The sequence below is a fragment of the Oncorhynchus nerka genome, linkage group LG27 (genome assembly GCF_034236695.1).
Source record: "Oncorhynchus nerka isolate Pitt River linkage group LG27, Oner_Uvic_2.0, whole genome shotgun sequence".
Taxonomy (NCBI): Eukaryota; Metazoa; Chordata; class Actinopteri; order Salmoniformes; family Salmonidae; genus Oncorhynchus; species Oncorhynchus nerka.
Genome location: NC_088422.1, coordinates 69,338,942 through 69,363,697, shown reverse-complemented (window position 1 = coordinate 69,363,697; position 24,756 = coordinate 69,338,942). Strand labels below are relative to the sequence as shown.

Below are 24,756 nucleotides of genomic sequence, written 5' to 3'. Positions count from 1 at the left end.
CTAACATGTTACCATAGTAACCATACATATGTGTATTTCTGACAGTGTGAGGTAACAGAAGGAGCTGTTATTTCCTCTAACTTATTTTTAAAGCTTTGCATTAGATCACAAAACGGCACAAATAGCCTCATTTATGCGTGATATGTTAGATAATTAAACAGCTAGAGGCAACAAGTCAACAAAAGCATCACCGCTCCTAGAAAGCAACAGAAATGAAAATGACAGCTCACTATGAATACATACAGAGTGATACACCAGTACTTAGAAGTAACATCTATGAGGATATAGTGGAGAATCCTTTGTTAGTTGCTGAGGCAGTCATGCCATTCTCCTTGGGGCTGTCACTGTCTTCTTTCTCCTCCTTCTTCATTTTGATTCCAAACAAGCTGCAGAGCTTCATCAGCATCAGATCCACTATCTCCTCCTCCTCTGAGGGCTGTGGAATAGTGAACAGACAGCTCAGAATTGATAGTCAAGTGACCGCCTCTGTCAAAATGTATTAAGGTATTGGTCCCTGTTGATTCTATTCTATATTTTGATATTCAAATACAACCTAATATGACCAGAACAAGGTTAATTTTACATAGTGTACGATTGATGCGCAGTACCTTGTGATGTATTTGCTCTTGAGTGAACGCCACCAGGATGACTGAGATGAACAGGTTTAAAACCACAAAGGTCATGAATATAATGCAGGAGCCGATGAGGAACGCACCAAGCACCGGGTTGTAATCAAGAACCTGGATTAGAAGGAGAAGTTACAGAATTGAATCACAAAGCTACCATCATGACTACAGCAGTAGTCGGGGAGTCTAGTAGAGCTGTCCTACTTTACTAACCTCGTCATAGTTGAAGATGCCCAGTTGTAAGCTGACCATGGTCAGAGCAGCATCCAGGAGAGTCCTATATGAGTACAGCTTCCAGCCATACATTAGATAAGACTGCAGACAGAGAATGATCACAGGTTAGACACTCACGCAGAAAGTCGAGGGAACACCCATCATACACAAGCACAACATCACATAAGAAGAGAATGAGGATGAAGTTGAAGAATGACTGTACCATGGACAACTTCTAGGTTAGGTGTTTCAGAAAGACGCTTACAGCGATAGAATAGGCCAGGAACATAATGGTGATGACCACGAGGAAGCCTGATATGTCAGTCCAGGCCCGTTGCAGTGTGGCTGTGATCATGTGTAGCTTGGGGTTGAGCCTCAGCAGATGCCACAGTTTGACTGTAGCCAGTAGCACCAGGAATGCGATCAGATACCCCAGCACTGCATCTGCTGTGGCTGTCTCATGGAAACTGGCAAACCTGGATAGGGAGCGGAGAAGTTGAACATCACACAGGGGCAACTGATCAACAATCGGGGTAGCAGACTGGCGAAACTAAAGCAGAAACCCGTGATACCCCAACCCAGTGTGAACTCACTGGTCTTTATGGTTGTGGTAGTACTCCATGTCCCGGTTCCCTAACAGGGTCCTCTTAATGAAGACAGACAGCGCGCTCCAGCTCAGGAGGATGATGGCGAGCTCCAGCAGGTTCCACTTTGTCTTGAAGTAAGCCCACTTCTGCAGCTTCATCAGCTTTCCCTGTGAGGAGATGAGAAGAGTTAGACTGAGGAGGAATTCCAGAACAATGGCACTAGACCATTGTTTCACAGATGTTATACTCTATACACATAAGAAAGGTATTTAAATGAACGCTTACCTGAACATACATATAGTAGAGGATAAAGAGGAAATAGATGACCTCAGATGCCATGACAAAGATATGGAGTCCACCGGTGGACTGGTATAGTCGGACACTCTGCAGCTCACTGCGAAACTGGAACGCTCCTGAGAGAATAAGACAGGTGCTGACAATCTGAGTTTTGGACGCCTTTAAAATACTTACTTTGTGCTGTATTCATGGAGTGATATAAAAACTGTCTCACCTACAGCTGTGGTCTCCAGCATGAGTGTGACAGTGCAGAAGAGGTTGACATTGGCATTGTACACAGTGAACTCTACAAAAACTGCTCGGGTGAGCATATCAAGCCAGGTGTTGTCAAACAGATATTGAAGGGTACTGCAGAGACAGAAAACATTGATGAATAAAATAACATCTTTCTCTAACACAAAGATGGTTTGATAATTCTGATCATTTTTAAACATTAAGTACTGTAAATGTTAATTTACCTGCTAGCATTCTGTGACTCTGGGCCCAGGTCCACCACATACCCCCCTCCCCTGTAGAGGACCACACTGCCCCAGGTGGGTTGGGCTCTGAGTCTGGCCTGGGTTTGGTACTGCCAGGGACTGTGGAGGGTCTTTGAGGCGTTTTCGCTCGCAGAGCGGTTCCAGCCTGGCCCATAGGAGCCCATGTCCTCCACCTCCCATGAGTATGGAGCATGGCAGTCAGGTACAGCCTGGCGCATGGAGCGGGCGATGCGGCAGGAGTTCTTCTGCACCCTCACCTGGCGAAGTCGGGCATTACCAACCAGTTTGGAGTTCCCATCAGTGATGAAACCTATAACACAGCATGCAAAAAATTACCAAAAGATAAAACGCTAGCACGCTTCCAGCTATACATGTTCTCTTTAACTTTCTAGAAATTAATGTTCTCTCTGAAATAAACATCCTCTTTAGAGAATCCTACCTGGGTACTCTCCGAAGAGGTTGCTGAGAAGAGAGGTATTGGCCCAGGTTAACACATCTTTGTGACTCATGCTGTCTGAGATCCCTTGGCTGAAACTCTGCCGAATGTGCTGAGTCAGGAAGTAAGCATTAGGGTCCCGCTGGCCATATGCCACCAGGAGCAACATCCACATGAACCCCATGTAGGCTGCAACAGAATCATAGGCCTTAAACATGCATGTTAACCAATAAGTGTAGTGAATGACAGTGCGGTGAATGAAAAAGCGGTTCCTCTTACTGAGAATCTCTTTGATGAGGGCAAAGACCTTCTGCTCCTTGATCATGTTGCTCCTCATCCTCTCGATGTCTGTTGGAGGAGGGGGCTGGTAGAAGCTGCATGTGCTATCCCTCCTGACAGCCCGCACCACATCAGGGTCGTCTGTGGACAAGATGGTTGTAAAAGTTGAAAACAAGCTGTATCTAGTCTTAGCTATCTTATATACAAGTAAACACAATATTCATAACAATGATTTAGGAAAGCAGAATTTACATGTTGTTATGCCTGAGATATGGAAAATTAGCTTGAAGATAAAGCACCTGGGTTTCGGAGCTCCCCCTCAAACTTTGCATCCCCATAGTCCTCCTGATCAACTTTCTTCAGAACGAGAGCAAAGAAGGCTGCAAAACCAAGCACCTGTGATAGGAAATCCACAAAGTAATACCCAGATTTCAGATACATGCTGCACGGCATTTGACATTGTACAGTATGTATTGTACTGTAGGTCTCACCTTCAGCGGCTGAGTGATAAAGAGGCTCTCAAAGAAAGACACGACCATGGAGATGAGCCAGCTTATAGAGCGGTCCTTCCCATAGGTCAACCCATACATCATGGTGAAGTATCCTGATACTCCGCTGGTGGCTAACACCAGAATCCAGCCAATAAACACAAACCACCATGGCAGCCCGCCCTGCTTCTTACTACTGCTGTCTCCCTCACTGCTCTCTGCTGGGCTGGGGCTTTGAGACAGCTGGTCCCCTCCCAGGCTGGAAGAGGAGAGGTGGGACTCTAGCAGACCCCTCATGCCTTGGACCTGCTGCACTGCCCGGCAGTAGCTGTCTGGGTTGGGGAAGCGAGAAGGTCCCAGTAGGCTCAGCTCCTTCTCTACATGGCGTAGCTGCCTGTACAGATATTGGCTGTTGTTGCTCCTTTTCTGTCTCCCATCCCCAGTCTTCTCAGGGCTCCCACACAGGCTGGTCTCTGAAAACAGCAATTTGATTAGATTTATTTCATTATTAAAGTGTCTTGCATTTTCAAAATGCCCAGCCCACATGGGCTTGTATGAGCACTGTATCTGCAGTAGCAAATAAAATTGAAGTGGATTTAACATGTGACATCAATACGGGATCATAGCTTTCCCCTAGATTCACTTAGTATATGTCATGGAAAGAGCAAGGGTTCTTAATGTTGCGTATACTCAGTGTAGCTTATCTTGATGTATCTTCCATGCTTTGGAAACATTTGTGACCAGCAACACTTATTTTCTAAATAAGCATTCCAGTTTCTCTTCATATCTAATTTTTGGTTTCAGTTGTTGCATTTTATCAAACACAGTTACTCTTAAATTATCATGTAAATCAAAATGTAAATGTAAAATACAGTTCATTCTCAACCTGCCCTAAATCGCCCCGAGCTGCTCTTCAATTATTGCATTTAACCTGCTTACCTTAATTGCCAGAGGCAGTATCCCGGTTGTCAACGTGGCACACAGGGATCTTTTGGTTTCTTGTAAGGTGAGAGGTGACACAGGGTTCTGGATCCTAGCTGTTTTTAATCTGGTTATAATTTCTGAGTTTGAGCCAAATATCATATGATTATACTTTTGCTGACTGACAGCAATGATTAAACTTTGGCCACTAAATACTGTAAATATTGCATCTCTGGACAAGCTACCAGAACATCAGATTAACCAGCAGTGCAATGCAGGACCCCTCCCCCCCTCCCAACTGGGCTGTACCTTGCAGATTGGCTACCCCTAGTGAGAGAATGAGCGATCCCTCTTTCTTTGAGGCATCAGTGTAGAACTCTCCACTGGCTCGGTTCTGCTGCCGGATGATGTCCTCCACCAGAGAGAGCAGAGAGTTGATATCAGTTTGTTGTCCCGGCTTCATCTCTAACTCCAGGTGTGGAATGGGGCTCTTCATAGCCTTGGAGAGTGACTGAGCAATCTTCTTTATGTCCTGAGAGAATAACGTATTTACAGTTGAAGTTGGAAGTTCTCATACATTTAGGTTGGAGTCATTAAAACTGGGTTTTCAACCACTCCACAAATTTCTTGTTAACAAACTATAGTTTTGTCAAGTCGGTTAGGACATCTACTTTGTGCATGACACAAGTAATTTCTTCCAACAATTCACTGTATCACAATTCCAGTGGGTCAGAAATTTACATACACTAAATTGACTGTGCCTTCAAACGGCTTGGAAAATTCCAGAAAATGATGTCATGGCTTTAGAAGCTTCTGATAGGCTAATTGACATCATTTCAATAAATTGGAGGTGTACCTGTGGATGTATTTCAAGGCCTACCTTCAAACTCAGTGCCTCTTTGCTTGACATCATGGGAAAATCAAAACAAATCAGCCAAGACCTCAGAAAAAGAAATGTAGACCTCCACAAGTCTAGTTCATCCTTGGGAGCAATTTCCAAACACCAGAAGGTACCACATTCATCTGTACAAACAATAGTACGCAAGTATAAACACCATGGGACCACGCAGCCGTCATACCACTCAGGAAGGAGACGCGTTCTGTCTCCTAGAGATGAATGTACTTTGGTGCGAAAAGTGCAAATCAATAACAGAACAACAGCAAAGGACCTTGTGAAGATGCTGGAGGAAAAAGGTACAAAAGTATCTATATCCACAGTAAAATTCGTCCTATATCGACATAACCTGAAAGGCCGCTCAGCAAGGAAGAAGTCACTGCTCCAAAACCGCCATAAAAAAGCCAGACTACGGTTTGCAACTGCACATGGGGACAAAGATCATACTTTTTGGAGGAATGTCCTCTGGTTTGTTGAAACCAAAATAGAACTGTTTGGCCATAATGACCATTGTTATGTTTGGAGGAAAAGGGGGAGTTTTGCAAGACGAAGAACACCATCCCAACTGTGAAGCCCGGGGTGGTGCTTTGCTGCAGGAGGGACTGGTGCACTTCACAAAATAGATGGCATCATGAGGGTGGACAATTATGTGCATATATTAAAGCAACATCTCAAGACATGTCAGGAAGTTAAAGTTTGGTCGCAAATGGTTCTTCCAAATGGACAATGACCCCAAGCATACTTCCAAAGTTGTGGCAAAATTTACTGATGACAAAGTCAAGGTATTGGAGTGGCCATCACAAAGCCCTGACCTCAATCCTATCGAACATTTGTGGGCAGAACTGAAAAAGCGTGTGCGAGCAAGGAGGCCTACAAACCTGACTCAGTTACACCAGCTCTGTCAGGAGGAATGGGACAAAATTCACCCAATTTATTGTGGGAAGCTTGTGGAAGGCTACCCAAAATGTTTGACCAAAGTTAAACAATTTCAAGGCAATGCTACCAAATACTATTTGAGTGTATGTAAACTTCTGACACATTGGGAATGTGATTAAATAAATGAAATCTGAAATAAATCACTGTCTACTATTATTCTGACATTTCACATTCTTAAAATAAAGTGGTGATCCTAACTGACCTGACATAAATTTTTACTAGGATTAAATGTCAGGAATTGTGAAAAACTGAGTTGAAATGTATTTGGCTAAGGTGTATCCATTATTTTTATTTCTACTTTGCACATTCTTCCATAGCAAAACTACCATTCCAGTGTTTTACTTGCTATATTGTATTTACTTTGCCACCATGGCCTTTTTTGCCTTTACCTCCCTTCTCACCTCATTTGCTCACATTGTATATAGACTTGCTTATACTGTATTATTGACTGTATGTTTGTTTTACTCCATGTGTAACTCTGTGTCGTTGTATCTGTCGAACTGCTTTGCTTTATATTGGCCAGGTCGCAATTGTAAATGAGAACTTGTTCTCAACTTGCCTACCTGGTTAAATAAAGGTGAAATAAATAAATCTAAACTTCCAACTCTACCTACAGTGGCTTGCGGAAGTATTCACCCCGTTGGAGATTTTCATATTTTGTTGCCTGGAATTCAAATAGATTTTTGGGGGGTTTGTATCATTTGATTTACACAACATGCACCACTTTGAAGATGCAAAATATGTTGTATTGTGAAACAAACAAGAAATAAGACAAAAAAACAGAACTTGAGCTTGCATAACTATTCACCCCCCAAAAGTCAATACTTTGTAGAGCCACCTTTTGCAGCAATTACAGCTGCAAGTCTCTTGGGGTATGTTTCTATAAGCTTGGCACATCTAGCCACTGGGATTTTTTCCCATTCTTCAAGGCAAAACTGCTCCAGCTCCTTCAAATTGGATTGGTTCTGCTGGTGTACAGCAATCTTTAAGTCATACCACAGCACTGTATTACCAGCTTTGCTACTGTGGCGATGCAAACTGGGGGTGACTCTTGATCACAAATTCTGTTAAAATTGTTTACTTCTTTTACCTTTATGACAGTGTCTGGTGTGAGTTCTCTCTCCCTCTGTGGGGACGGAGGCTGTGAAGGAGTCACTCTGCCAGTCTTCCCCTGCTTGGACACCTCTGCCTTGGGCTTTCCAGGCTTCGTCTCTCGGGGACGGGTGTTTCTGAAGATACTCACAATGAGGAGATTAATTGGAAACATTATGATTGAACTCTGAACGCCGATCATCACCTGCTGCCAGGTGAACTCGATATGACCTACAGGAGAGAGAGAGAAAAAATCTTAATGTTCTGAAAACATGTTATTATTTCCATACAGCACCAATACTGTGCAGGCATCCATACCCAGGTCCATGGTCTGCTCAGAGGGGTCGGTAGGGATGCCCCAGAACATGATGCTGGTCAGCATGGTACACAGCAGCAGAGAGAAACAGCAGGAGACTCGCTGGACACATGTGAAGGTGCTCGTTGGAGGCCGGCTGATCACAGAAAACCAGATGTGGCCATCACGGAAATCCTTTGCCGTTTTCATGAAGAACAGATTACTGCAGAATATACAAGGTAAGAAGATTTAGTTACATGATGGACAATTGTCCTGGTATATATATATTGCCATACCAAAATGCATCCATGCTTTACCTCACCTGAATTTCTTCAAATCTATGTCAGAGGCAACAGGGAAGACTTTATCAAGGATGCACTCGCCCATATCTATGGCCAGCCATGAGTTACACAGGAAGTGCCACTTCTGTCCAGTTTCTAGATCCTGCACCGTCACTTTGTTTATATACCTGCATGAAAACCGTTATTGTCAACTACATTTACAATTTCAAACGTCAGCTTTAATTAACGTAAAATCCATCTGTCCCTCTACTACTGTGAGGCATCCTCCCCGTCCACTCTCCTACCAGGCAGGGTGCCCCCCTGAGTTGTCGTGCCACAGCCTGATGCTCTGCAGCTCCCCCAGAGAGAAGGGTGTGGTCAACAGGAACGTATCCACAGCACCCCTCTCAAACACAGGCTTGTCAGGGTCAGTGAGGTGGTGTGGCTCACTCTCTCCCTCTGTGCCCAGCAGAGTCACAGTAACCTGCAGCAGCAACACAGGGTCAGGGTGACTGAGTGTGTTTTTTATCAGAGAACAGAATATGATGTCCTGCAGCAGTGGAAACTGTTGGTACTGACCTGAGAGGAGGTGGAAGCACCACGCCGATGCCCAGTGCTGATATTCAGCATGTAACGGTATTCAGCCAAGGGGTCATTATCTTCCAACAATGTCACCTTCACCTACAAGAAGTAACACTTGAAGATGAAACTATGCATCAACAGCAAACCAACAGGATGATGCATTCTCAAACTGGTAAATCTAAGCACTGGAAATCTGCTGATTGGATCACCAGAGTAGCATGTTCTCAAGGTGTCTGTATAGTCTGGACAAAAATTGTCTAGAAAATGGTGGCAGCGATTGTTCAAGGCAGACCTTGGCTATGTCCTTGATGTCCTTCCTGCGTGCCCACACGACCACCAAGAGATAAGCAATGAAGATGGCACCAACAAAGCACACCACCACAGGGTTGTCTGAGAAGGTGGCAAAGAGCTCAGCGGTACGGGACACATCCACAAGGTTGGGCATGATGAAGAAAGAGCTCCCGAAGAAGGTCAAATGGTTACATAAGCACTGAGTGACCAATGACGTGGTTAAAGGACCAACCTAAGGAGACCACAGTCAGTTTATGCATTTGATATTGGCAGTGCCTGGTTGCAGTGATGTGCCAATATTTTATTATAAGGTGTTGTGTAGTACTTGTTGAACTCACCCTGCAGCCATCTTCACTCCAGGTGGATAAGGTTTCATTCCAATACTTGCACTGAGCAGCAATGGAGGTGACAGTCACAGTGGCATTGACGGATTTAACCCCTGCTTCTACAATGGGCCTCACCACAAGGTAATGCACCCCAACTTTTCCTGTCAAATCATTGGGACCCAGGACCCAGGTGTATCTCTCTGTACCCAAAATAAACACAACACAAGCACATTTATCTTTCTAAACACTCAGTGTCGTTGGTTCATTATGCTTCACAATAGTTCTATGTCTGCCATTTACAAGAAGTCAGTTCAGGAGGTTGATCACCTTGTGAATTGCCTTGATGAGGCATCTGCGTCTTGGCTACATATTGCTTGTCCTTTGGGTAGTCTTTATACCCCAGCAACAGTACAAATGGTATGTCCTCTGAGGGCTCCATCTTTAGCACCAGTGTTATGTCTGGTGAAGGGACGTCAATTATCAGTGTGCTGTAGTTTCCCAGTTCAAGGATTGTGCTGTTCAACTGCCCGCCTTCAAGTCTCGGCAAGAGGATCTGAGAATCATAGAATATGTTGTAATATATACAACTGTAATCATAATTATGTTTACTTGATCATATAGTCTTTAAAGTATATGTCTTGGACATTATCTTAGAAGATATACTGTACGTCTTGGACATCAAGGGCTCTCAAGAGAAAAGCCCCACTAAAATTGGTACACGTTTGCAGGGTTCTGACCTCAATTTCCTCAGACAGGTTCTCCACAGGGATGGCTGATCCATCCTGTCTGGTGAGTGTCACAGACCCCATGGCACCACTGATGTTACCCCCCTCACTCCAAGAATAAGGGTTCTTCTCAAAACTCAGCATCTGTACAAATAAGGAAATTATGAGACAAGAGAATGAGGGTTAAACCCATCCACAATATACTAATAGACAATTACTACATGAACAATTAACCAAATGAAAACCTCCCTAATGCTTGACACAAAAAAAAACACTTTCACTGCCGTATTCACTTCTGTGATAAATCTCTCACTAACCTCCACACATTCACTCACTAACCTCCACACATTCACTCGCAGACATTCACACTTACTCGCACATCCACTGGTTCATCTGGAGAAAGGACATCAGCACCCAGGGGAGGGAAGGAAAAGCTTGCAGAGGAGCTATCTGGGATGTTTATAGACTGCATCTGAATGCTATTTGCAGACATCCTAAGAGAAGAGAGTGTATAATATACTGTAACTCAAAATTGAGGCAACTTAACAGGAGCATTTTGTATTTGAGATATTGTATTGTAAATACAAATGACATATTTCAAGTTACATTTATGTGACAGGCCTTGCATTTTTTATAGTAATGTTTCCACTCCAACGCTCTGTCTCTTACCTGTTAGCATACACACTGATCTCAGGGCTCTTGATAATGGCAGGCTCCTGACCAACCTTTTTACCATTTAACAGTGCACTCTGCACATTGTCCATACTGTTCAGGAGAGTCTTTGAGACCTTTCTCTGTGAAAGACAAACAAAAGGCAGTAGTCCTGAAAAGGGCTGAAAAGTAACCATAATTCATAACTGTCATCAGGGAACTCAGTGAAGCTATATACAGTTGAAGTCTGAAGTTTACATACACCTTAGGCAAATACATTTAAACTCAGTTTTTCACAATTCCTGACATTTAATCCTAGTAAAAATTCCGTTTCAGGTCAGTTAGGATCACCACTTTATTTTAAGAATGTGAAATGTCAGAATAATAGTAGAGACAATGATTTATTTCAACTTTTATTTCTTTAATCATATTACTAGTGGGTCAGAAGTTTACATGCACTCAATTAGTATTTGGTGGCATTGCCTTTAAATTGTTTAACTTGGGTCAAACGTTTTGGGTAGCCTTCCACAAGCTTCCCACAATAAGTTGGGTGAATTTTGACCCATTACTCCTGACAGAGCTGGTGTAACTGAATCAGGTTTGTAGGCCTCCTTGCTCACACTCGCTTTTTCAGTTCTGCCCACAAATTTTCTATAGGATTGAGGTCAGGGCTTTCTTATGGCCATTCCAATACCTTGACTTTGTTGTCCTTTTTTGCCACAACTTTGGAAGTATGCTTGGGGTCATTGTCCATTTGGAAGACCCATTTGCGACCAAGCTTTAACTTCCTGACTGATGTCTTGAGATGTTGCTTCAATATATCCACATCATTTCCCTTCCTCATCATGCCATCTATTTTGTGAAGTGCACCAGTCCCTCCTGCAGCAAAGCACCCCCACACCATGATGCAGCCACCCCCGTGCTTCACGGTTGGGATGGTGTTCTTCGGCTTGCAAGCCTCCCCCTTTTCCCTCCAAACATAACGATAGTCGTTATGGCCAAAAAGTTATATTTTTGTTTCATCAGACCAGAGGACATTTCTCCAGAAAGTACGACCTTTGTCCCCATGTGCAGTTGCAAACCATAGTCTGGCTTTTTTATGGCGGTTTTGGAGCAGTGGCTTCTTCCTTGCTGAGTGGCCTTTCAGGTTATGTCGATATAGGATTTGTTTTACTGTGGATATAGATGGTTTTGTACCCGTTTCCTTCAGCATCTTCACAAGGTCCTTTGTTGTTGTTCTGGGATGGATTTGCACTTTTTGCACCAAAGTACGTTCATCTCTAGGAGACAGAACGCGTCTCCTTCCTGAGCGGTATGACGGCTGCGTGGTCCCATGGTGTTTATACTTGCGTACTATTGTTTGTATAGATGAATGTGGTACCTTCTTGGTGTTTGGAAATTGCTCCCAAGGATGAACCAGACTTGTGGAGGTCTACATTTCTTTTTCTGATGTCTTGGCTGATTTCTTTTGATTTTCCCATGATGTCAAGCAAAGAGGCACTGAGTTTGAAGGTAGGCCTTGGAATACATCCACAGGTACACCTCCAATTGACTCAAATGATGTCAACTAACCTATCAGAAGCTTCTAACGCCATGACATCATTTTCTGGAATTTTCTAAGCTGTTTAAAGGCACAGTCAACTTAGTGTATGTAAACTTCTGACCCACTGGAATTGTGATACAGTGAATTAATCAGTCTGTAAACAATTGTTGGAAACATTACTTGTGTCATGCACAAAGTAGATGTCCTAACCGACTTGCCAAAACTATAGTTTGTATAGTTTATAGCTAATACCCTGATGAAGACCGCTTGTCTGTCGAAACGTTGTACATAAATATTTTTGCATCTGAGCTCCTAGAGTGTGCGGCTCTCCTTCATTTATTTAAGTGTTCCACTCCGCTAGCCAGCACCTCATCTAAATAGGTGTGCGTTTCTTTTGCCTCTGGAAACATTACTTGTGTCATGCACAAAGTAGATGTCCTGACTGACTTGCCAAAACTATAGTTTGTTAACAAGAAATTTGTAGAGTGGTTGAAAAACATGTTTTAATGACTCCAACCTAAGTGTATGTAAACTTCCGCCTTCAACTGTATATCACCTGTGTGCTTGCATTTGAAGAGACTCCCAGGATATTGCTGGCTGCCTCTACAATTGGTGTAGCTGCCTGCACCATCTCTTGTCCACCATGCTCACTGACATTCATATAGAGTAGGGAAGAGCTGAGGTCTGCCACCAGGGAGCTAGCTTCTAGCTGGAAAAGATCCACAGCATAACATAGACCATTGGGAACTAAATCTCTGCTCTCTTTCAGCAATACATGTTTGGAAAAGATTATGTTGCCTTGCTCTCATATCCAATTGTACCTGAGCAGCGGAATTGACCTCTTCCCTCCTCTTGGTGATCCCTGCCACTGCTCTGGCCGTCAGCTCCACTTCCTGAGGAGTGTTGTTGGGGACATTCTTCAGCACTGCAGTCATGGTGCTCAGCATCTGTTCTCGTAGCTGGAACATCAATCAGAACACCTCACAAACATCCATCTAAAGAGACACTTCCCTTTGTCTTGAACTTCATACTCATTTATCATAACTCTTTTAGTTTAGTGTAATGTCTTACGTTCAACAATACACCGAGTCCCTAGACCAGGGATGGCCAACTTTGATGGGGGCGAGGGGAAACAAAAAATGTGAACTCATCATGAGGAGCTGCAGTGGCTCGCGGGTCTGCGTACCCTCATCCATAGCCAGACATGCAGTCAACTGAATTTGGCAATCTATCAATTTCTGCAGTTAAACTACTTAACGCTCCTAACTCAATGCATTACACAAGTAGGGCCCTCGCTCAGGGCCCTAGTCTTTGGGGGCCCTGAGCGAGACTTGGCTTTGCACCTCGTGGGCCAATTTATTTGACTGGTCCCCGTCTTAGCAGCCAGGGGCCCTAAGTGACCGCTTATGCCTGGAGCCAACCATGATAAGTAGTTTATAAACTGTTCATTATTAGTCTATAAAGGCTATAAACAATTATAATTATTGGTGCTTCGTTTTTGGAAATTGATCCACGAGACTACAAAAGCGGGTCGTGGGTTGCCAATCCCTGGCGTAGACATTCCTGGCATTAAAGCCCATGCTCCCTATGACCATAGAATATTACCCCGTTCTCACCTCCTCCCTTGCACCTTTCTGATCCTCACTGGAGCCCTTGTTCAGAATGTCGGACACAGACTTGAACATCTGTCCTAGGGTCTCCCCAGTGAGCAACCCCTGCTGCTGTAGCTGAGCGACAGTGTTCTCAACCACAGACTGCAGATTCTCCACTGAGGAACTGGAGTTGGCTGGCCACACCTTGGTGGACAACAATCAAATGAGAGCTCCAGGTATGACATTATAAATGTGAGCTCTATGGAGCAGAAAGGCAGGACAGATTCCATGCATTAAATCATTAAGTAAATGATAGGATTTTTACTTGATGACAAACCTCAGTGGTGATTGTGGCATTGGTTTTTCTATCCCCATTTGTTAGAGTAACCACCACAGACAGACTGTAGTTGTAACTTTTGTTCCCGAGAGGTAGGAAGATTGACTTTACTTCATTTCCATAACTGCAGCGCAAATGTTTATCTGAAATATAAATAAATATTATATAATGTGTTTTCATTCCTTTGGATGAAGCTTCACCTGAATACAGGGAACTGCATTTTAAAATGTCGATTTAATGTCCTACTATTCAACTTCTTTGATAGGGGAAAGTCTCTTGAAATAGACTACATTGTCGACAGATTTCAGACAACTCACCTTTGTCAGTTTTGAAACAATATTGGCATTTGCCTGTGGAGCAGGAGGTTGTTGAACAGGTGATATTGAAAGCATCTAGAACTGTGCCTGACTGAGGGGAAATTACACAGGAATGGAGGCTGGTGATGGTAGTTGGGGCTGTTCTTTCAGGTACAGTTACAGATACAGTAGTAGTTGCCGCTATGGTGGTAGCAGCCAGTAGGGTAGTAGCTACCAGTGGGATGGTAGCAACAGGTATTGTAGTAGCAGATGGACGAGTAGTAACAGCCGGTAGGATGGTGGTAGCAGCCGGTAAGGTAGCAGGCGGTATGTTAGTGGCAACAGTTGCAAGTGTTGCAACACCTGGTATCTGAATGGTGTACTTGACAACGCCAGATGTCGTCTTACCTACAACAAAAAGTTGAATAGGTTACATTAATGTAAATAAATGCATTCTGTAAATGTTGGTCTGGATGTACACGATTTACTCTAAATATCCATGATCAAATGATACACTACCTAAAATATAACACATTGGAACACTTGATTCATTTTATGGCCCACATTACAATGGCTAATTTGACATTCTGATGTCAGGTTCAACATAAGTGATGCTCATCCTACTATAATCTGTAACTAAAGCACGTGTAACAACACATACTCTAAAATCAATGAATACCTACCATACGCTATCACATTGAGATTCAGAGATCTGGACTGGGCATTTTTCAGATTGTCACTTGTCACCATGTATTCATTGCCACCATCTATTCTGTGTAGCAGTGGTCTTTGCTTTGCTTTTTTGTAGCAGTGTTTGAGGTCTCCCTAGAAGAAATTAGCTCAAAATTAAATCTGTTTCCTTCATAGACACTGTCGTTGTACAGAATGACTACAGCTTTTGTACAATCCAACTGCGCATGCGTTCATTTCAGGTTACTTATTTTGCTCATGTGACAAATTACAAATGAATGTATGTTTGTGTGTATGTGTGTTCAAACACCTGTGTTTGTGTGTATGTGTGTTCAAACACCTGTGTGTTTGTGTGTATGTGTGTTCAAACACCTGTGTGTTTGTGTGTTCAAACACCTGTGTGTTTGTGTGTATGTCGGAGGGGTTGGTTAACAGCAGACATATTTCTGTCTGGACTAATAAAGTATATCTAATCTTAAATTAGACAACATAAGTTCTATCTATTCATGCACTGAAACCACTATTCATAAATATGCTTGTGTGCACAATAGAGGAGTCTCACACTTACTGTCAAAGGTCTTGTGTCCTCAACATGCCAAACTACTGTTGGGCAACTCATTGCGGTGGTACATTCCAATTTGAGGGTTACATCGTTGTTTATGTTCACTGGGTTACAATTAGAACAACTAAAAGAACAAAGGTTAACTTTTATCATACAACAGATATTCTGGGACATAGATTACTGTAACTTTGAATTTGATTCAAATCAGCCATTTAGCTTCTTCGTTTGATAATGCAAAGCTCTCCTAACCAACAAAATGTCACTCGGGACTATACATCTGTCTAATGAGCCATTCCCTCCCTCGTTTTACCTTATGGTAACATCGGTGAATTCTGGCGGAGTGACAGTGATGCATTTCTCTGCTTTAGCCACTTGAGCCCCGGTCCCATTTTTCTTCTGCACAGTAAAACTGTATATATAAAAAATAAATGGGTCTGGAAGACAGGCTGCTGTAATCACATGAGTCTCCTGGTTTGTTTTGTCTCTGCATTTACATTGTTCATCTGTTGGAATAAATGGGGAACATGGTTTGAGTATAACATCTGTGCTGAAAGGACATTAAAGGTCCTACACAATCTATACGGTCACCCGGAAACCAGAGAAATACCGCCGTTGTTACTTAGTGAGTTTAGAAGAACAATTCTATTCATAGAAAGATTGTGCCTGAACTGAAAACTAAAAATCTTCGGATTTCAGATTTATAACTAGCACAGGCCTTGAAGATAAGACTTGAACAAGTGGGCCACGTAAAAGTCTTGACAGACTTTGTTACTGTAGCCTACTAATGAGTTGAACTGAGAGGTGAGTGTTCTCAGCTCCGGTACTTACTGCATTCCCATTCAAGTAGTATTCCAGGTTCACTGATTCCGAGTACTCCACTCAAGCCAGTTAACCCAAGTGTGACACTTTGCGTGAAGTCAGATGGACTTTCTGGATCAGAAGTGATTTCCACATTAGCCTGGGGAAGCCTTTTATGCTCCTCTGTCTGAAAGTCTGATTTATTGTGACAAACTGCTGTTGTGTTCCCCACATCCACGTCCATGTGTGAGAAGACATTCCAGGCCCTGACTTTCACTTGCAAAGCTCCTGTAACAAAACAGCTGATATAAATAAACAAGGAAACGTTTAATCTTTTCCTATCTTCTGTCATTGTTTCTGATTGTATTTGGGTAGGTACCTTGGATAGTGGTTGAGATATTGTAAACCTGCATGCTGCTGTTTTGCATGTCTCTGGTCTCAGAGATGCTGTCGTTGGCTCCAGACACCTGGAAGAGAAGCTGCACCGGGGACCCCCGGTCCAGGGAGACAGTAACGTAGAGGTCTGAGTCTGGACACTCTCCCTCCTCAGCCATCACTGATCCCAGCAGGCCCTCCACTGGCTCCAGCAGACACACCTGCAGCTCAGTGGACACGCCCAAGACCGAGACCCCGTTAGAGGCATGCAGGGTCAGCTGGTGGCAGCCAGAGCCCAGTTGTTGCTCCACCTCTGGTCCCACTGTGATGTTGTGGGGGACGATTCCTCTGACTGCTGATGAATTGGCCACCAACATCTCACCACGGTGGACTTTGTAGGTCACATTCGTACCTGTAGATAGCAAAGTTGTCTCATTCTACCAAGATTTGTACTCTCGGAAATGTAAGACCAGATGCTTTTATTTCTGCTCATGTTGGTTTTACTTACCAGCTTCTACTTCAACCTGGATTTGAAGGGGACTGCCATACAGGGCCTTGCAGTTTGCTCCATCTGTTGATTGGTTCATGCTATAGCACTTGATGACGCCAAACTCCCCGATGGGCTCCTGAATGGTGATGGCTTTCTGAGCTGTCACATGCCACTCACTGGTGGTACACTCCACCCCAACTAGGAAGACACCTGGACGGGTGTATTTATGAACCACACTGCTCTCCAACCTGCGAGAGTGTAAATTCCATTAATTGTGAATGAATTAGGGACTTTTTGGCTTTGATGTTGGGTGATATACATTACTCGGTTACTCACTCTTCTGGACTATAAGGATCGATGTTGTGCCCATCTCCAGCACTTAGAGTGCAGGTCAGGTTGCCCTGGAAGGGATGGAGAAGCCACTTCACTGTTATGGAGACATTGTCAAAGACGGCAGCCAACTTGCTCATTAATAAGTGGAGACCTGTGGACCACAAACATGGCTAGGTTAGATTGTGTGTGCTAGCCGCCACTCATAATGTGTTGAAATACAACATTAGAGAAAACGTAAATCGAGCCCTTCACTAGCTGAAAACATTTGAGTATTTAAATGGAATGTAGAAGGGAGGGAAGGAGAGGCAGTAACAGGGGTAGAATGTTCTGACCATCTTTGCAGTTGTATTCCACAGACAGGTAGCTTCCAAGCCCTGGGCATGGTTCACCAAAAGAGGCCACATCTGCCGTGGCTTGGCACACCTGCAGCCCACGGCAGTCTCCTGGAAATAATGTACATATGAGAGGTGAAGAAATAGAAGAGTTTTCCACCATAATTGTCATCAGAATCATCATTAAGATCATCATCCACATTATCATTATAATAGACTTATCCAAGTGCTCTGAAAATATACATTGTGTGCACACTGTTCAAAGGAAGGATTATTATCACAATGCCTATTCTATTTGTCATTCATACATGAAGCACTAACTTAAGCAATGGCTTAAACCTAGTGCAGTACATTTAGATTTCATTGACAATATTACAACCATTTAAAACTGGTACATTTTGTGGCTTTACTTTCAGTCTTGACATTGTACCAGCATATGTACCTCTATTATGGTTTTTGTTAAGACACAAATACATATTTTTTTGGTGCTTTGTGCAATGAAGTTTTATTGCTGCCTCAGTGCATCTGGTGCCGTTGTTGAAGCTGTGTGTGTTTTACAATATTTACAGTTCTGCTCTATGCTTTGCAAATGCAAACATGTTCTAAGAGCTCAATGTTTAAATATTGTTCATCATGTAGTTGTTTGGTAATAGCATCCTGCTAAAGTGAAACTAAGTTGAATTGCTGGGCCCTTTTTTGAATCTGTGTTTGCTTTACAATATTTACATTTCTGCTTTTTACTTTAAGCAGCGTGTCCTAAAAGTGCAATGATCAAATACTGCACAGCAGGCAATTACTTTGACCCATTAAAAGCACTTTGCTTAAAGGCCCAGTGCAGTCAAAAACGTGGTTTCCTGTGTTTTATATATATATACAGTGGTGAGAACAAGTATTTGATACACTGCCGATTTTGTAGGTTTTCCTACTTACAAAGCATGTAGAGTTCTGTCATTTTTTATCATAGGTACACTTCAACTGTGAGAGACGGAATCTAAAACAAAATCTGCAAAATTGACAGTGTATCAAATACTTGTTCTCCCCACTGTATTTCTACTCTATTAGGCTGGAATAATACTGTGATATTGTGCAAATTATGATAATGCCCTTTTAGTGTGAGAGCTGTTTGAAAAGACTGTGTGAAATGTCAGCCTGTTTTGGTGGGATGGAGTATTGGCCTGCCTCGCGACATCACCAGGCGATAAGTTAGTTAATAGACCAATAAGAAATATAGTTCAATCCAAACCTCTCTGCCAATAACAGCTAGTTTTCCGTTTCCCCCTCCCCACTCAGACCACTCCCAGACAGTCCTAGCAAAATTCTTGCTTTAGAAATGACTCTATCCTAAGAAGCTATTTATGTTTCTTTTTGACCATTTTAATTGAAAGCAATCACAGTAAGGTACTTAATTGTTACCCAGAAATGATTTGATTTTGAGATGTTAAAAAACGGCTGCATTGGACCTTTACTGTTCTTACTCATACAATGTAAGAACACGACTATTCTTGAATCAATAGTCAAACCAAAACATATATCAATATCCTGAGTGATGGACAAAATACACCTTGCACAATATTTCAAAAGTTTCAAAAACGTTAGACTTCACACCATACCTGTCACTGAATGTACAACATCTATCCAGCTACACTCCTCCTGTGTGGAGGTGGCTGAAGAAGTGGGACTCGTCCGGCAGTAGTGAACCGTCTTACGACCATAGAAGCTGTCATCAATCTCTATCACCTGACCAGAACCACACTGTAGTGTTGCATTGTGGGCAGCACAAGCAATGGAGCGCCCAGATTCTGAGACAAATAAGTAAATAAGGTTTAGGTTAAAAGGAATAGCAAGCGCATACAGTATATTCCTCGCTACCTTGTTATTCTGCATACATGCACACACAGATGCATGTGTGCAAACACACATATCAAATACAAACCAAATTGGCAGATGAAGTGCAGCTCCTGGCTACAGTTGCTTGTTGCCTCCCACTGAAACCCTGAGCTCCTCAGTATGTGACCACAGCCAGCCCCTGGATCAGGGTCGTTCACCCAGTTAGAGTAGCTGACATCAGAGCCATCAAGCCAGGAGAGAGGACCTGAGGATTTACAGCACAAACACCAATGAAAGTATTATATTCTATATACACTGAGGGTACAAAACATTAGGAACACCTGCTCTTCAAAGTAGAGGAAATAAAGTATGTAAGTACTCTGTCATATTATATTTGTGACATATATTCCTACAAAATGATATCCCAGCTGTTCATCCTGATACATCATTCTGTTAATACTCTAATTCACGTAATAAAACACTTGAAAAGCAGAGTAAGGGATATGACGTAAGAAAACAAAGTCAATGCCACAGGAGCCGGCTGTGAATAGGTGATAAAGTTGGTCCTTTGTACAGGAATAAAAAAGGCCTGTCTAAATCAAGGGACTGGACAGCAGATCCAATTGAATGACAAGTGTTCTTCATCAGCCAGGTGCTGCTAAAAGGAGATATCTTAATGTGGCATGGTCTCCTAGCAATGGTGCGAGGTAAATACATTATAAATCTCCCAGCGAGACACAGGAAGGCCAGCTGACTTGAGAGATAGCCACCAAACCCAGCCTGTGTCTACTTCCAGTTTTACTGCCAGATCAAAGAAGGTCTACTGATAAAACAAGACCAAGAGTAACCATCTTTGTCTCAAGAGAAGTGGTGGGCGGATCATGTTAGTTTAGGAGACTAGGAATGGAACTGATTTCTGATGCAAATAATCATGAAAAAAAAACAGATTGTGAGGAATACTTCTGCCACAGCTCAGCAAAGGAGTAGGATTATTCTATGAAAAAACAACAACCCCAAAACACTATTACCTCTTTCAAATATCAATGAAATATTTAGGCCTACTCTCACACAAAGTCATCATGGGCAATTCCATGGTAATGTACAGTGCATTCAGAAAGTATTCAGACCCTTTCACTTTTTCCACATTCTTTTACGTTACAGCCTTATTCTAAAATGGACTAAATTATTTTTTACCCCTCATCAATCTACACACAATACCCCATAATGACGAACCAAAAACAGGTTTGTGGAAATTTTTGAAAATGTATTTAAAATAAAAAATAAAAAAAATATCCCAGACCGTTTATTCAGTACTTTGTTCAAGCACCTTTGGCAGCGATTACAGCCTCGATTCTTCTTGGGTATGACGCTACAAGCTTAGCATACCTGTATTTGGGGAGTTTCTCCCATTCTTCTCTGCAGATCCTCTCAAGCTCTGTCAGGTTGGATGGGAAGTGTCGTTGCACAGCTATTTTCAGGTCTCTCCAGAGATGTTCAAATGAGTTCAAGTCTGGGCTCTGGCTGGGTCACACAAGGACATTCAGAGACTTGTCTCCAAGCCGCTCCTGCATTGTCTTTCATCAAGGATCTCTCTGTACTTTGCTCCATTCATCTTTGCCTCGATCTTGACTAGTCTCCCAGTCCCTACCGCTGAAAAACATCCCCACAGCATGATGCTGCCACTACCATGCTTCACCGTAGGGATGGTGCCAGGTTTCCTCCAGATGTGATTCTTGGCATTATATGGACAGGTTTGTTCCTTTCCAAATAATTTCCAATCAATTGAATTTACCACAGGTGGACTCCAATCAAGTTGTAGAAACATCTCAAGGATGATCAATGGAAACAGGATGCACCTGAGCTAAATTTCGAGTCTCATAGCAAAGGATCTGAATACTTATGTAAATAAGGTATCGGTTATTTCTTTTTTATAAATTTGCCCCAAAAAATGTAAATCTGTTTTTGCATTGTCCTTATGGTTTATTGTGTGTAGATTGATGAGGAACAAATGTATTTAATCCATTTTAGAATAAGGCTGTAACGTAACCAAATTTGGAAAAAGTCAAGGGGGTCTGAATACTATCCGAATGCACTGTAATTGCGCTGATGTTTTACATAAGACTACTTTTAACAATTTAAACTGAACATTTTACAAAAACACATTTACTGGAAAAACTGTGCAGATGCATATTTGGTAACAGAATTTTGGTAAAATCTCCCTCAGGTTTTTACGTAACCACGTTTTCCAAAAACTCTCAATATCTGCTCCGAAGGAAGATTCAAAAGACAATGGGGTGTCAGCTATGACATGAAACCTTAACCTTGAACCTCTTTTGGATATTGAACTACAGTAATGAAGTGGATTTACACACCCGATAACATCATTATGGATAACATCATAATCATACACCTCCAATTGACTCAAATGATGTCAATTAGCCTATCAGAAGCTTATAAAACCATGACATAATTTTCTGTAATTTTCCAAGCTGTTTAAAGGCACAGTCAACTTCGTGTATGTAAACTTCTGACCCACTGGAATTGTGATACAGTGAATTATAAGTGAAATAATCTGTCTGTAAACAATTGTTGGAAAAATGACTTGTGTCATGCACAAAGTAGATGTCCTAACCGACTTGCCAAAACTATAGTTTGTTAACAAGAAATTTGTGGAGTGGTTGAAAAACCAGTTTTAATCACACCAACCTAAGTAAGTAAACCTCCGACTTCAACTGTACGTCTAAAAAGGGCATAAAATGGCCACTTTCTTCATAATTGTCAAAACAAACCTTTACATATTTGGGTATTATTCTACACACTGGCTATTATTTTAATAATGAGCTCCTCCCAAAACAAGACAACATTTTATTGGTTCGGATCAAATCTGAACCATCATCTGGTAGATGTTTTCTAAGACCCCTTTTCCATCTGTTTGACCAGCAGTCAAAGCCTTTGCTTGTTATTCCTAATATTTAGGATAGAAAATGGTCGGAAAATGTATATATTCCTTCATTAAAAAAAATATAGCTTTCATTTGATGCTAGATTTGACATGATCCTATGAACTTCTCTTGTTAGTGCATATGGGTCCTTTTACATCAAAATTCCCTCATATCATGGCAATTTCATAAGACTTTAAATCATACACTCTAACACAATAAAATAACTCTTTGCAAATACATCCATGCACAGGACAGTCTACTCTCAACCTTTGATTTCCTTTACATAATCATATCTATTATTGTACAGTATGTTGATGGCAATTAGTGTTTTCTTCAATTGTCCTCTTACCCTCAGCAGCAGCAGAGTCCAGTGTTAGGTTTGGGGAGGCAGGTGCCAGACCCAGCCACCAATCCTGCTCCGTCTGCAGGTGCTTCTGTAGGAACTGCTGTGTTTCGTCGTTTAAAATGAAGGCCAGGTGTCCACCACCTCGCTCACACCAACCCTGTGCACTGAGGAAGGAACGCGAACGAGGTGGACCCACAAACTCATAACAGGAGCCGTCAAAGCTCTCTTGGTACTCTGGGCAGGATAGAGGTGCTATCTCATCCTCAGCACAAGACAGGCTTAAGAGGAAAGCATTCAAGAGTAATACAGAGAGCTTAGTGCTGTCCATCGTCACCCCTTCACCTGTACACTGTTACAGGCAGCCTGGTGACATGCTATCTTTAAAGGGGACTGACGTCAGCAATCCCTGTCACCACTTCAACATCACAGAATGATCTGTTCTGGCTCCAACAAAGGGCTGTCCGCCTTACAGTCTGGCTTTGTGAGTTCCCATTGGTTGCATTATCCTTGTTCACAAACAAACAGAGCAAAGGCCTACAGTGAATGGGCTATAATAAGGTCCTCTGGCCCGTCTGTCAACAGCCTCTGAGTTATACTCTTTCTTTAAGGCTGCCAATGATGTAGCACTCATTGCAGCCTGCATGCAGTATAAGATGATTGTGTCCAGTATGCAGTGCTATACACTCCAGTAGGCTACTCTGGTTAGAGAGAGACCTTTATACTGTATATCCAACCACTATTCAAACCCTAGCAGAAGCTCTAACCTGCCTTATTCAAATTATAAGAAATCAATATATTTTTACTGTCAGAATTTCCTTTTCAACGTATATCAAGGACATATCAAAATAGTATTAGAAGTATTAGAGCCACAATGAACTATGTTCCCGCTCTCAACCCAGTACTATACTGCCAGTCAATTTGATGTAACTTTTGTAGGGGAATGAGGAAAACGTAATAAAATAAAAGCCTGCATTTCAACAGATTGTAATTATATCATTAGCTGATTAAAAAGATATTGAAATGTAATCAATGGCCCCTTTTATTGTGGCAATAAGGTAAGGCAATAAGTATTTTATGAAAGAAAAAAAAAAGGTTTAAAAAAGTTTTTTTCAATAATGAAATAATAAAATGCTGACACTGGTATGTTTAGAATATTGGGCTGTAGAGAAAAAAACTATACTGTCTTAGGTAAAGTGGGGTGGAAAATACTCAGTAGGATCTTTACTAACCAAGAATGTGTAGTTTTGGAGGGGGACTGTGCAGTCCATATCCAGCAACATTTTGTTATCCACCCCCTCCATAGCTCCCAATACAATAGATTACTATTAAGATTAGTTTAATGGTCAATTGCACACAAGGTCAAATTTAAATTTTACTTCCGCCTTTTAACCCAACCCCTCCGAAATACACACATACATATACATACAGTTGAAGTTGGAAGTTTACATACACCTTAGCCAAATACATTTAAACTCAGTTTTTCACAATTCCTGACATTTAATTCTAGTAAAAATTCCCTGTCTTAGGTCAGTTAGGATCACAACTTTATTTTAAGAATGTTAAATGTCAGAATAATAGTAGAGAGAATGATTTATTTAAGATTTTATTTCTTTCATCACATTCCCAGTGGGTCAGAAGTTTACATACACTCAATTAGTATTTGGTAGCATTGCCTTTAAATTGTTTAACTTGGGTTAAACATTTTGGGTAGCCTTCCACAAGCTTCCCACAATAAGTTGGGTGAATTTTGGCCCATTCCTCCTGACAGAGCTGGTGTAACTGAGTCAGGTTTGTAGGCATCCTTGCTTGCACACAGTTTTTCAGTTCTGCCCATAAATGTTCTACAGTATTGAGGTCAGGTCTTTGTGATGGCCACTCTAATACCTTGACTTTG

At 42.1% G+C, this 24,756-nt stretch overlaps 1 protein-coding gene across 1 annotated transcript; it reads right to left on the bottom strand.

Moving 5' to 3' along the window:
• Window positions 1-5: 5 nt before the first annotated feature.
• Window positions 6-23,190, bottom strand: LOC135565119 (polycystin-1-like protein 2). Its single transcript, XM_065011158.1, has 35 exons — window positions 22,866-23,190; window positions 19,682-19,840; window positions 19,359-19,547; window positions 17,749-17,859; window positions 17,420-17,567; window positions 17,102-17,331; window positions 16,598-17,005; window positions 13,873-14,015; window positions 13,560-13,739; window positions 12,765-12,902; window positions 12,500-12,652; window positions 10,419-10,543; window positions 10,123-10,243; window positions 9,762-9,893; window positions 9,352-9,577; window positions 9,037-9,224; window positions 8,700-8,930; window positions 8,405-8,506; window positions 8,131-8,309; window positions 7,867-8,013; window positions 7,568-7,767; window positions 7,248-7,480; window positions 4,636-4,858; window positions 3,409-3,878; window positions 3,217-3,313; window positions 2,918-3,058; window positions 2,642-2,827; window positions 2,182-2,512; window positions 1,938-2,071; window positions 1,712-1,839; window positions 1,433-1,593; window positions 1,105-1,315; window positions 840-941; window positions 609-740; window positions 6-436 (listed from the first exon to the last, which is right to left on the bottom strand). Exons 1-35 carry the CDS (start codon window positions 23,188-23,190, stop codon window positions 275-277), a joined length of 6,546 nt encoding a protein of 2,181 aa, XP_064867230.1. The 3' UTR covers window positions 6-274.
• Window positions 23,191-24,756: the final 1,566 nt, after the last annotated feature.